The sequence below is a fragment of the Sceloporus occidentalis genome, unplaced genomic scaffold, assembly GCF_023333645.1.
Source record: "Sceloporus occidentalis isolate IW3139 unplaced genomic scaffold, rSceOcc1.0.p SCAF_1, whole genome shotgun sequence".
In the NCBI taxonomy this organism is placed as follows: domain Eukaryota; kingdom Metazoa; phylum Chordata; class Lepidosauria; order Squamata; family Phrynosomatidae; genus Sceloporus; species Sceloporus occidentalis.
The window spans coordinates 133,303,051-133,317,070 of record NW_028316981.1 but is presented as its reverse complement, the minus strand read 5'-3'; the positions used below and the strand labels follow the sequence as shown (position 1 = coordinate 133,317,070).

General features: G+C 42.1%; 1 protein-coding gene across 3 annotated transcripts in view; it reads right to left on the bottom strand.

Annotated features, from left to right (window-relative positions):
• Positions 1-14,020, bottom strand: part of FDXR (ferredoxin reductase) — a 38,746-nt gene that overhangs the window by 6,377 nt on the left and 18,349 nt on the right. For 2 of the 3 annotated variants that reach the window (XM_089536758.1, XM_089536777.1), the window contains 5 exons: positions 10,293-10,406; positions 7,548-7,649; positions 6,090-6,197; positions 5,173-5,257; positions 1,114-1,313 (listed from right to left, as the gene is read on the bottom strand). In XM_089536758.1, the coding sequence (XP_089392884.1) occupies positions 1,114-1,313; positions 5,173-5,257; positions 6,090-6,197; positions 7,548-7,649; positions 10,293-10,406 (609 nt within the window). The remainder of the gene's footprint in view (positions 1-1,113; positions 1,314-5,172; positions 5,258-6,089; positions 6,198-7,547; positions 7,650-10,292; positions 10,407-14,020) is intronic. The other variant, XM_089536767.1, reaches the window with a different exon arrangement.

Sequence of the window (14,020 nt, the reverse complement as noted above, 5' to 3'; positions counted from 1 at the left end):
TATTCAATATCGTTATCAATGACTTGGAGGACAAAATTGGGGGTATACTTATCAAGTTTGCAGATGACACCAAATTAGGAGGAGTAGCTAATATCCCAGAGGAAAGGATCAAGATTCAAAATGACCAGAACAGACTAGAAAACTGGGCCAAAGCTAACAAAATGAAATTCAACACAAAGAAATGTAAGGTACTGCACTTAGGGCGGAAAAATGAAATGCACAGATATAGGATGGGGGACACCTGGCTGAATGATACTACGTGCGAAAGACATATGCACAACAGTCCTCCAAGGGTTTTTTGGTTGTTGTTTTTTTTTGGGGGGGGGGGTTGGTTGGTTGAGTGTGCTCCTTTAAGGAAAGAGAATGGAAAAACCATTTGAACAGCCCAGCTTAGGCTCTTGCCCATTTGCCCATTCCCTGGGCGGCTTCAGCGTATGCTGAAAGCTGCCTATAAGGAGCCTGCATATGGCGTAGGCTCACTGTACCACAATCAAGAGACCACAAGATGGCCATCATCCTCTGTTTAAAGACCTCCAAAATAGGAGACTCCACACTCTCCCAGGAAGTGTGTTCCACTGTCAAACAGCTCTTACTGCCAGAAAGTTCCTCCTAATGTTGAGGTGGAATCTCTTTCCCTGTAGCTTGCATTCCTTGTTCCATGTCCTCTGGAGGAGCAACAAACAAGCTTGCTTCATTCCAAGTACCATTCAGCTGACTGGCAATCCCACCATTGTTGGGATTACTGAGTGGCTGTATTATTAGGATGTCCTCCTATTACACATATCAATACTAAATAAATTGAAAGCACTCTTCTCGTACCACTATGCAGGAAATGGATCCTTGGGGAAAGATACTGCCAGCTTGCTGAAAGAATCTGCCATATTGCCTTGCAGACAGCAGACAGTTACACTGGTAGTTCTAATTAGACTGAAAGTATCAAGCTGTCCTGTGTTTCATGCTGAAAGGCTCCTAGGCACAGGGGCAGGGAGGGGAGGAATCTCCAAAACTAAATGGATGGAGCAGATCTTGGAGAAACAGGCCAGAAAGAAAAGCAGAGAGGGAAGAGAGAGGCAAAATTGGGGTGAGGCACCAAGAGATAAAAAGAGCCCATACTTCCAATCTGGTGACAGCCATTCGGATTGCTCTTGCTTGCTTCCCATCAGCCATGGGCAACACCTCTAGTGGGCTGCGCAAGAACTTCAGGCTCCACTCTCTGGACGCTGAAGCCCAACGACTGGCCACCACCTCACCAGGGTCTTCCAAGGCAGTTTTGGCCATCAGTTCAGTCAGCCGTTTTCTAGGTCTGGGAACATCTGAAAATTACAAAAGCACAGGAGGAGCACAGTAGGCCCACTAGGAACATAGTTCACCATGGAGCTATTTCAGATGGAAATTAAAGAAATACCCAGAAGGAAGACTGTCTTTGATCTACCCATATCTGAAAAGCTGACAAATCTGCATGGGATTCTGCACACCAGAACATGAGCATGAGGGTTAAAACTCTAATAACTCTAGCAGCTGGCACAGGACTCAGCAATTAAACAGGAGAAAGAGGACAAGGGTGTTCTTTTCTCCTCCCAGCCCCTCCCCTCAGGAGTTAAAGTTACTACTGTGTGAGACACCAAGCTGAGGCCTTCTTTCTGATGCGGTAGCTCTCTGATGGGGGGCGGAGGGGAGAGGTCACTGCTCCACACAATGGGTTCTGCCTTTCCCATACTTAGAGCAAATGAATGGAACTTGGGGTGGGCATCACTAGCAAGTGCCATGGTATAAAGCAGGACATAATTTTTGTTTGTGTCTAAAGAGATCTTGTAGCACCTTTGAGACTAACTGAAAGAAAGAAATTGGCAGCATGAGTTTTCGTACACTTCAGTCTGCTTCCTCAGATGCATTTAAGTTGAATTTTCTCCCTCTGAGAGCCTCCTAGAGCTGCATGCAGTGCTAGGAATGCCAAAACAAAACAAAACAAAAACCCGGAAGTCATTGTTTATTGTTTATTATGTTGTTCACCGCCCTGATCTTTGGAAGGGCGGTATATAAATAAAAATTTTATTATTATTATTATTATTATTATTTATTTTATCTTCTGTTTTTAAAACACAAACTTTGGGGGGTTCTGTGGGTTTTCCGGGCTATGTGGCCATGTTCTAGCAAAGTTTTTTTCTGACATTTCGCCAACATCGGTGGCTGGCATCTTCAGAGAATGGAAGAGAATGGAAAAACAAACTTTGGGGGTTTTTCTTTTACACTAAACCATGTAGGGAGCCCCCATGACCTCTTTGAGTAGAGGCAATTAACCTGCTGGGAGCAACAGAAAACCCATGGGCTCAGTGGTCTTGAAGATCCATGGGTTGCAAATTTAGCCTTGGATGGGGGAGGAAGGGAGTTGCGTGTACTTTATCCATCCCTACTTTAATTGGCTGCTATGGACTTCTCTTCATTGATTTCAGCTCTCAGCATCACTTAAGTCTGGACCCAACCCAATATTTACACAGACTTTGATGAAATCTGAAGGGGAAACTAGAACCTTGTAATGAGGTAAAGACGGATATGGAACTCTATTGAGAAGCAGCACAATAAGGATGAAGGGCATACTGTATCCTGTGAGACACTCTTAGCTCTCACTGGCTTTACAGAACATATAAAGAAACAAGTGTTCAAATTAGCCCTCTAAGGTGTTTTGATGTTTACCAAATACTGCCAAAATTATGAAGATTTCAAAGGTTTCATTTATAAAAACAACACTGATGTTTGTTAACCACTTAAATCACTTTTATTTTGTTTAGTGGAAAGGCAGGATAAAAGTATAGTAATAATGATTAAATAATAATATAATGTATCTGGCTTTTTCAAAATGTATCTCAAGTGAAAGCCAGAACGGTCTGTTGAATTAGGGCTCTAGGAAACCAGGGTTTGAATCCCTACTCAGCCATGGAAACCCACTGGGAAACCTTGAGTAAGCCACACTCTCTCAGCACCATAAGGCGGCAATGCCAAACCTCCTCTGAATAAGTCTTGCCAAGAAAACCTGACAATAAGGTCACCTTAAAGACAATATAAGCTGGAACTGACTTGAAGGCACACAATGAATTTCAAGTGCAGTTGCATATTTAGGGTCCAATGTGGACATGAAGTGGGAGATTTATGGCTGAACCCCTTTCTTTTGCTTAAAAATGTAGTGGAGGAAGACAGGAAGGAACCAATTTGAACTAGGGTCATGAGACTGAGAAAAAAGGATTAATCCATATCACTTTCCTTATTTATATTGTCCATTTAAAGTTTTTATTAGGTCTCCCAGAAGGAAACTGTGTGAAAGGCCTGTACAATATCTTAAGAAGAGGGGGAAGGGGGTGACGAGAAAGGAAGAAAAATGACCCTAAGGAAATTGATCACAGGATTCTTGTGTGAAATCTGTTTTGTCTCTGCCAGTTTGGCTAAGCTAGCACAATCTTCTTAGTTTACTAAAACTCAAGAGAAAGGGAAACCTCAGGTTTATAAACCTTGTCATTTTGAAGTGGCAGGAGCATTGTGCTTTTAGTCAAAACTCTTTGGATTCCCCTGCTTGAATCTGAAATTAGCCCACTCTATCAATGCAAAAAGAAAGCTTGTTTTGGATAGCTCAGTGAAGAAACAGAGGACTAACACAGTATTTATCACTTTCTTCTTAGATAAGTCAACCTTTTCCACTTAACCTCATACAAAACAACATTCTGACCAGCTCTTCCATGTTATTTTTCTTTGAAATTTGGACAAACACATTCCCTAGAGTTACTCCACAGAGGAGCCTCTGGAAGTCTCTGGCCTCCAGCCATCTCAAGGTTAGACAGTTGCTGCTGCAGCTCATTGCCCTTTGGAGCGCTTGGGCTCCCAACAGCACGCACACGTCAGTCAGTTTATTGTTATAAAGAGACACTCTCGCTCAACAAGAAACCAAGGGAAAGGAGGAAATAGACTTGAGCTTGCTATAACAGCATAGGAAACAAGACCAGCTCACATCAAGCCAGGGTTGCACTTCAGGCTTATACCAGGCTGACCATTATGGCAACTCTTGTGAAAGTCAGAGGGGCTGGAACTCCCACAGTGGGCTTTCCCTTGGCCCAGTCATTTTCACTAACTACCAATGTATAAAGCTTTCTGAAAGGTACTGATTAACAAAATAAAGAAAGTAGCAAGACTCCATAACCTGACTAAATGGCACTCCCTTGGGCTCTCACTGGCTCAATCAAAGGGTGATATGAAGATCAGAAAGGGCAAACAGATATTGTATACCAAACAGAGGAAACTGTGGCTTTCTAGATCTTATGTGTGAACTATCAGGAGGCCCTGCCAGCATGGCCAATGATGAGGCAATGGGGAAGCAAGTGGAAGCTGTAATCCAAACTCCCAAAGAACCAAAGGTTCCCCACATCTGCTGTATATCTTGGGACATCTTGGCAGTGTGACCTTGTGTCCTGCATTTTACCAGAACCTAGCTTCTCCTTGTGCCTTTTCTTTCTTCCCTGGAATCAAGAGCTACTGGCTACTGGCTCAAGCTCCACAGCTAGATCCTTTGGTAGCAACCGATCAATTCCTCTTTCTAAAAACTGCTTTGGGGTTTCTGAAAAAGGGTCAGGGAATATAGATTTAACTGGCAAAGTATGCCTCCAAGATTCCTAGAGATATCATTTTTCCTAGGGAAGAGATTAACTGTGGGGGAGGGACAGCAAAGGAAGAGGAAGAAAGTAGTCCGTTGGAAATCCAGGGGAGGGAAAAAAGGGCTCCCAAACCTGTAAATATTACCCAAGTGTGTCATAGCACAAAACCCTTTCTATTGTGTTTGTGGTGGGATTTTAGCTCTGCCATTCACCCAGGCAGCTGCAATTTCAGTTGTGAGGCATGAGGTTGCTGCCGATTTGATAGCAGCAATGGCAGAGTTCAGAAGCTACATGGTAGCGTGAGTGCTGCTCATCCTGCCCTCAAAACACACTCTGTATTTATGTGGTGATATAGTCTTAGAACATACAATATGTTTAATAGAAGGTCTTGTGAATATGCTTTAAAAGCAATCTACTCTTCACTCCTCACATCTAGCTAGGATTAGAATGAAGGTCTTCCAGGTCAGGAAATGCTTTGAGAAAAACTGGAATCCCCAACACCATTCATTTCAGAAACAAGCCTCTGTCTGATCCTCACCTTTGATAGCATCTCCAAGGCCTTTGAAGTCTGCAGGATTCAGGAAAGGTCTAGCACTAGGCAGGTTGATCATCTCTCGCAGTTCCTGGGATTTTCAAATGGACAGAAATATATTATCCCTTACTACTTCATGCACAGGAGTTGCAATGTAGTTGCATTCATCATGGAAATAATATACTGTGGTCCCTCTACATTCACTGGGGCTAGGGGTGAAGGACCCCCATGAATGTGGAAAACCCACAAATAACATCTCTCTAGGAATACCCAGGTCCTCCAGTGAAACTCTATGGTCAACATCTGCCAGAGGCTGATCACAGAATCATGCTGGAGAACGTACAAATGCCTAGAGAAGTGTTTTCTCTAGAACTTTTAGGTTCTCCAGCACAACTCTAATGTCAACCTCCAGCAGAATTGCGCTGGAGGACTTAAGAGATTCCTAGAGAAAACTTATTAATCAAAACTGCAAATAATCAAATCCCCAAAAGTCAAAGCCACAAATATGGAGGGCCAACTATATAATCACAAAGACTGCACTCTCTTTTCAAACTGTAGTTAGTGGTCTTGCTGTTCTGTGTCTTCCAGTCAACTCTGACTTATGGCAACCCTTTCATAAGGATTTCTTAGCAAAATTTGTTCAGAGGATGTTTGTCCTCAGGCTGAGAGTCTGTGAACTATCCAAGGTGGGGGTTCCATGGCTGAGTGGGGATTCAGACCACAGTCTTGTGGAATCCTAATCCAGCACTCAAACCACTATACCACACTGACTCTCCAATCAGTGGTTTACAGTAGTTTTAACAACAATAATGCCACCTTAACTCCATCTAAAATAGCCTGGGGAAATTTTGTTAAGGTGAAAGCTGTCCAATTCAGAAACAAAAACTAAACCAAAAAACACTCCTGCATTTTCTTTTATTTACCTTTATGGTGAAGGCGACTTGGAGGGGACCCCTCCTCCCTATAAGGCATACCCGCTTCACTTTGCTCCGGGCCAAGACTGTGAGTGAGTCTTCAGTAATGTCAGTTTTCTAGACACGAGGAACATATTGAGGATTAGGGATCAGCAGCAAGGAGATAAAAGGTTCATCGCGTAGCCAACCATCTGCATAAACCAAAGTCCCAATCTTTCTTCAAGACAAAACAATTTAACCAGGGGTGGGCAACTATGGAATGCTAGCAGACATCAGGAGACCTTCAGGGCACACCTCTTCCACTGCAACCTCACCAATTACAAACATTTTGTCCCCAAATGCTCCCCAACACCCTCTAGGGCAGTGGTTCTTAATCTTCCTAATGCCGCAACCCTTTAATACAGTTCCTCATGTTGTGGTGACCCCCAACCATAGAGGAGCAGTGTCTCGGTTCCTAAGACCATCGGAAAGATGTGTTTTCTGACAGTCTTAGGCAACCCCTGTGAAAGGGTTGTTTGACCCCCCAAAGGGGTTGCGACCCACAGGTTGAGAACTGCTGCTCTAGGGAGTGTGGGGACATTTTTACCATGTTTTTAGGGATCCCTGGGCCATTTGAAAACAAGGAGTGGCCTTTTAGAAAACAGGAAGTCACTTCTGGCTTTCTTCCAGTTTTTTTTAAAAAGGCCTCTCTGGATCTAAAGGGTGCTATCCATATGAACTAATTTGGTACTCAGGAATTTGCTTCATAATTCAGTGGGTACCTGAACTTAGACTTTCAGGTCCCAGCTCAGCACTAACTACTACACTACAGTGGTTCTTTTGTCAAAATGCCCCTCCCCACCAAAAAAATATCCAACAACCAAAAAATCCTTTGGTTCTGAGAAGTTTCAAACAGTGGAGGGAGAATAAACTAGGGAAAAGTGGCTGTTGAAAAGAGAGGCACCTTTCCTAAAGTATTAACAGTTTCCAGGAAAGCTATAAGGTATTCAGTCGATTTAAAAAGCAAGAGTATCACAGGAAAAATTATCTGTTTTGTCAAGGATGGAGCCCACCGTAGCACTGGTGGGCCTGGAGAATCCTTCATACTTCGCAGATACCTCAAGGAAATGTAAGGACAGATTGGTTGCCCCCTATTTTTCACCCTCCTTGCTGTACAGATTCCTCTGATCCCACTAGATCCCTCAAAAGCCTCTCACTTCCTGTTTCAAACATGTATTGTAGCAGATGCAGGATTACAAGCTCCTCACCAAGCAAGACAGAAGGACAGCTCTTTATCTGTGAGGCGAGAATCCAACAAGCTGCCAATAGTCAGCTTGTAGCTGCTTTTAATTAGAGATTCCTCCCAGCACTACATTGATACAACTCTCCTTCCGTGCAGCTAAAGAGGTATTTTTCCCCCAGTTTGTGATCTGAGACGTTACTACCTTTTACCTTACAACAGCATTCCAGGGATTTATATCAACTTACCCTGAGAATTTCAAGGGGCGATAAGAGAATCCGTGCAACATCCAGAGCCACATTTCCATGTCCCAAGACCACAGCCGTCTCACTGCTCAGATCTGGTTTCAGCTACAGAGGCAGAGATATCTTTCATAATGGCCACTTCAACAATTTCTCAGTGCCAAATACTGCAGTGATTCCCAATACTTAAACCGAGGTAATCTATTCCACTCTTTCAAGAGCAGACTGCATGGTTAACCAACAGGCATTCTTCACTGTCCATGCTTCTTAATTTGGTTACATCCTATTGAGATGGCCCTTGCAAAATCAGACAGCAGAAATGGATTCAAAAGACCTCTCACAACTTGACAGCAGTGAGCAGTTAGGCCTCAAAGCAATTACTGAGGTTTGCTTCATAAAAGTCTGTTTTCCCTATGTGCATGTCAGTTTTGGGTATGAAAACCTCACACATATCACAAGCTGTGGCAAATATACACATGCAGCCCCCACCCCAAAAAACAGCTCAGTGAAATACAGGTGTATTTGTTCCATATTATCATTTCCACCCAATTTTCTTACAAAATAGCAACATCCATGTCAAGATAATTCCCCATCAAGCAGGAATATCATTTGACCCCAATGGCCACAGCAAACATTACTGGGACCCACACTGACACCTTGTGCAGGATGCACAGCTCCAACAATATATGGAAATATTTTGTTACAGTCTATCATTGTTATAGTTACACTGACCTCCCATTTCTTCTCTGAAGAGCTTTGAATGTAGGGATACCTCAGTTTACAAAGACTCTGACAAAAAAGCTCCTTTTTACAGTCTTTTTTGCAGCTTTGACATTGGGAAGACAGTAAAGGAGGGCTGGAGAAAGAGACTTTTAGTGTTGGATTGCAGCAGCATGTCTGCAGTAAATAATGCAATAAAGTTTGGCTTGGGAAAGAATGGGATTCTACTCTGGATGACTCTACCACAGTTGTGGTAAACAGCTGCTTCCAGAATCACTTACTGAGCATGTGAGAAGAGCAAATCAGAAAGAAAAGGAGAAAGCAGATTAGCCTGCCTCACCAGCTACCTTGGCATACTGAAAAAGCACAGATCTGTACGTTTTGCCACTAACATGGAAATCATAAGGCTGTTGAAAAAAGAAAATCACCATGTGATACATTTTGGAAGAAATATGAAATGGACTCTAGAAAAAAAATTAAAAATGTTTACTTATGGAAGGCTTACCTGACCTAGTTGCTTCATTTTACATGTGAAAATTGTTAAGTTTAGATAAAACGTTTGCTGAAACATGTTCATCTGCTCTTCTTTTTTGTGGTGTAAGAACTTATTCTATTCTTTTCATGTTATTTTTACCTCTGGTACCAATGTTTCTGGCAGAAAAGAAAAGCCTAGGAACACATTTACTTCATTAACTGAAGTATATCTGTAGTATACACTATTCTTCCCAACCCCTGTGGGCCTCATCTTATCTGCATGATCATTCAGTGAGCTCTGTGGTGAGAGAGAATTTGAACCTGAGTCTCCCTAGTCTTCTGAACATGAGACCATGTTGTTTTTCCCTTTATGAATTGTGGACAATGTGTTTGCCTTCCCACCCACTCCTTTCTCTACTTGATGGCCCTACACAGACTTTGCTGGGTGACAGAAAGGATGCATATTCAGGGTGTTGGAGGAAACTGCATTTACTACACTTTGGAAGAAGAAGGGAAGAGCAATGCAACTAACAGTATCAGAACTTAGTACCACATGGCCCAGTTATGTTGTGCCATAGGTGAACATGCAGCCCATTATTATTTTATAAATGCTACCATTACAATAATAATAATAATAATAATAATAATAATAATAATAATAATAATTTATTTATAGCCCGCCCAATCACAAGGAATCCAGGCGGGTTACAACAGTAAAAATAAAGATAATAAAATAAAATACAATAAATAAATAAAATACAATAAAATTAAAGAGAGCGAAGTGAGTACATTCACAGTTAGGCCTGATGGAAGTTGGGCCTCTCTTTTTAATTTCCTCCCAGGTCTGATGGTGATGTCATGGAGGGAGGGCTCTTCTTCTTGAGGCAAGGATTTTATTTTAATTAATTTTAATTTAATTCTTCTCATTAAATTTTAGAGAAGAATTGGTGGACAGAGTGACATAAGTCACAGTAAATGGGGAGTAGAACTAGGTAGGGAAGGCCTGCTGGAAGAGATCCGTCTTAAGAGCCTTCTTAAAGGCTGTAAGAGTAGAAATGTCACGGATCTCCTTCGGCAGGTCATTCCATTAGACATAAAACTGTATTTCTGGACATGGAGGGGCAAAGCTATACCCACGCACACCACCCAGTCATCTTGTGCATGTATTATGGCTTGAAAACTGCTATGAAGGTTTTTCCACAAATGATGGGATACATACTCCTTATTTCCTATTCATGTAGATAGGTAGGAAAACTCTGTGTGAAATGTTCTTGCTGCTTCTTCCCCATCTCAAAGGCAGAAGCATCCCTTCTAGCTTTCCTTATGGCACCTCTGAGAGAGGGAGCCAGCTAATCCCTTCTTATGGACGTGCAAATTGTTCACATTTGTAAATCTGAGGAGGATTTAATTTGACAACTGTTAATCTTTTCCAATTGCAGGCCTTTCAGCCGGTCACTAATCCGAAGCTGGATGGCTATGTTCAAATGTGGAGAACTCAGTGATGTGTTTTTATATGTATGCACATGTGGGTGCATGCAAGGGAACCTACATCCTTACATCTCTGTTCTCAGGCAGGCCGTTGTACCATCCCACAAATGCTCTAGCCGAATAGATTCCTGCAAGGTCCTCCCCAGGAATTCCAAGCCTCCGGCTGTCCTCAGCACCATAGCTCTGCAGAAAAAGGGAGGGGAGAAGAGGGAACCATACACATTTCACAGGTGGTGAGTCAAATACACACATGGCCAGTTCCTTCAGAGGTGAAAGGAATTCTTTTCTACCACAGAGAGAAATACTTGCAGGAGAATACATGTTCAAAAGCATTTCCTTGGAGTCCTATGCCCACATAGGTTTCATAAGAGCAAAAAAGTACCAAGACTACTGCTCCGTTTTCAGATTTCTCACTTGCTCTGTTAAAAACTTCCTGCGTTTTTTTTGTATTCCTCTATCATAATGTTGCCTTCACGTACACCTCTGGAGGAACTGCTGTGGGGAGGAAAATTCCATTGTCAGAAGTGCTATCACCCATCCAATAATCCATAGGACCAAGCCAAAACAGTCCAGGAAAATTGTACTTCTGAAAGAACTTTCACCACCTGCCCCAAACATGCCCCTTTCCAACAATTTATGACCTGGCCACTATGAATGGTGGTGGTTCATGGTACTTCTCTGTTACAAGGGAGTGACGGAAGAGGTAGTCATGTGGGTCTGGTTACTGTCGACAACAGGAGCAGCAAATAGGTGTGAGGAAAGCACTAGCCCAATTGCTGTGACAATGCGGCTAACGACAGAGAGATGGAGCAAAACAACGAGTTGCCTTGTGAATAGATACGCTTCCCTCCCTCTCCTTGGCTGAGACCTTGTTTGAGAGTTTTGATAATGATATACCCTCTGCTGTGACACCCAGTGATGATGGACCATATAGTAACATCCTATTTATCAACAGCTTTCCCCTTGGAGGCCTGAATGGCAGACACTGGTATCTTTAACACATCAAGTTACAACATATCTTTTATTAAAACCTTTGGAGCCTAATCTTTGTTTGTTTTTATTTAAGGGCACACACACATGGTTTAAACTGGTTTAGCTTTTTTGCTGCTTTAACTCTGTGAACTGTTAAATATGCTTTTATTTTATTTAAATTACTAATTGTTTTTAATCTGTAATTGTATAAAATTGTTTATATTGTTTTAGTTGAAGTTTCACAACAGGAGGGCAATATAGAAATATTTTAATTAATATATAAAAATAAATAAATACTTTTAACTGGCTTCATCTGCCAGCCAAATCTTTACCTAAATATAAACTAAATAAAAAATTTCACCCATTTCCTAAGGTACTCACAAGTCTTAAATCTAAAACAAAAAGTCACTTTTCATTCCCTTTCAGACAGGATTTTTACCTAGTTGCTCAAGTCTCTATTCCAATACTTTCTTAGGTCTATTGTGTCTGTAATTTCTTCCCCATATTGGAGTTTTGTTTTGGATACAACGGACAGTCTCGCTGATGTGTTTTGCACTAGCTGTAGCGTCTCAACAGTTTTCAAGGATAGCCCCAAGTAGAGTAAATCAGTAGGCTAATGGGAACTTTCTTCTCAAGGCCAAACCTAGATATGTGAAGGCCTGGAGAATTGTTGTTGTTGTTGTTTTTTAAAAAACCTATTTTCTCACTGAAGTCTTCCCCCCCCCCCCCCAAAAGACAAATGGAACAAAATTGAAATGTGGAATATTTTCCTCTTGAATGATGAAAAAAAGTTTAAGATAAGTTGTTCACATATTTGTTGCTCCAAGTCATTCCTAAAAACTATCTAAAAGGAAAACTTATGCAAGACTATGCACTGTATCACATCATAACACTTGGTGATCTTGGTTTGCTTTTCTCAGTTCTTTTTATGGAAATGATTATAGGATCATAGAATCATAGAATCATAGAATCGTAGAGTTGGAAGAGACCACTAGGGCCATCCAGTCCAACCCCCTGCCATGCAGGAAATCCAAGTCAAAGCATCCCTGACAGATGGCCATCCAGCCTCTGTTTAAAGACCTCCAAGGAAGGAGACTCTATCACCTTCCGAGGAAGTGCATTCCACTGTCGAACAGCCCTTACTGTCAGGAAGTTCCTCCTAATGTTCAGGTGGAATCTCTTTTCCTGTAGCTTGCATCCATTGTTCCGGGTCCTGTTCTCTGGAGCAGCAGAAAACAAGCTTGCTCCCTCTTCAATATGACATCCTTTCAAATATTTAAACAGGGCTATCATATCACCTCTTAACCTTCTTTTCTCCAGGCTAAACATCCCCAGCTCCCTAAGTCGTTCCTCATAGGGCATGGTTTCCAGACCCTTCACCATTTTTGTCGCCCTCCTTTGGACACGCTCCAGTTTCTCAATGTCCTTTCTGAATTGTGGTGCCCAGAACTGGACACAATATTCTAGGTGGGGCCTGACCAAAGCAGAATACAGTGGCACTATTACTTCTCTTGATCTAGACACTGTACTTCTATTGATGCAGCCTAAAATAGCATTGGCCTTTTTAGCTGCCGCATCACACTGTTGACTCATGTTCAACTTGTGGTCTACTTGGACTCCCAGATCCCTTTCACACGTAGTTTCATTCAGCCAGGTGTCACCCATCCTATATCTGTGCATTTTATTTTTCCGGCCTAAGTGCAATACCTTACATTTCTCTGTGTTGAATTTCATTTTGTTAGCTTTGGCCCAGCTTTCTAGTCTATTCAGGTCATTTTGAATCTTGATCCTGCCCTCTGGGGTATTAGCTATTCCCCCTAATTTGGTGTCATCTGCAAATTTGATAAGTATGCTCCCAATTCTGTCATCCAGGTCATTGATAAAGATGTTGAATAGCACTGGGCCCAGGACAGAGCCCTGTGGGACCCCACTGGTCACTTCTCTCCAGGATGAAAAGGAGCCATTGTTGAGCACCCTTTGGGTTCGGCCAGTCAACCAATTACAGATCCATTTAACAGTTTGTTTGTCTAGCCCACATTTTACAAGCTTGTTTGCAAGAATGTCATGGGAAACCTTGTCAAAGGCCTTACTGAAATCAAGATATACTATATCCACAGCATTCCCTTCATCTACCAAGCTGGTAATTTTATCAAAGAAAGAGATTAGGTTTGTCTGGCATGACTTGTTTCTCTGAAACCCATGTTGACTTTTTGTGATTATGGCATTGCCTTCTAGATGTTCACAGACTCTCTGTTTAATGATCTGCTGTTATGTCTCTTGACACTATGGAGGACTAGTGGAGACAAAATCAATAGAGATGTAATAATTTTTAAAACTATACATGGGCCTTTGTGTGAATACATCCTGATAAATGAGCCTGTTAAGACGCTATGAAAGCAGCAAGCTACTTCAACATTTGTTATAACAAGCTACAAGGACAGTTCCTATAGATTTCATTCGCATAGTCATAGAATCATAGAATCATAGAATCATAGAATCATAGAGTTGGAAGAGACCACTAGGGCCATCCAGTCCAACCCCCTGCCATGCAGGAAATCCAATTCAAAGCATCCCTGACAGATGGCCATCCAGCCTCTGTTTAAAGACCTCCAAGGAAGGAGACTCTATCACCCTCCGAGGGAGTGCATTCCACTGTCGAACAGCCCTTACTGTCAGGAAGTTCCTCCTAATGTTCAGGTGGAATCTCTTTTCCTGTAGCTTGCATCCATTGTTCCGGGTCCTGTTCTCTGGAGCAGCAGAGAACAAGCTTGCTCCCTCTTCAATATGACATCCTTTCAAATATTTAAACAGGGCTATCATATCAC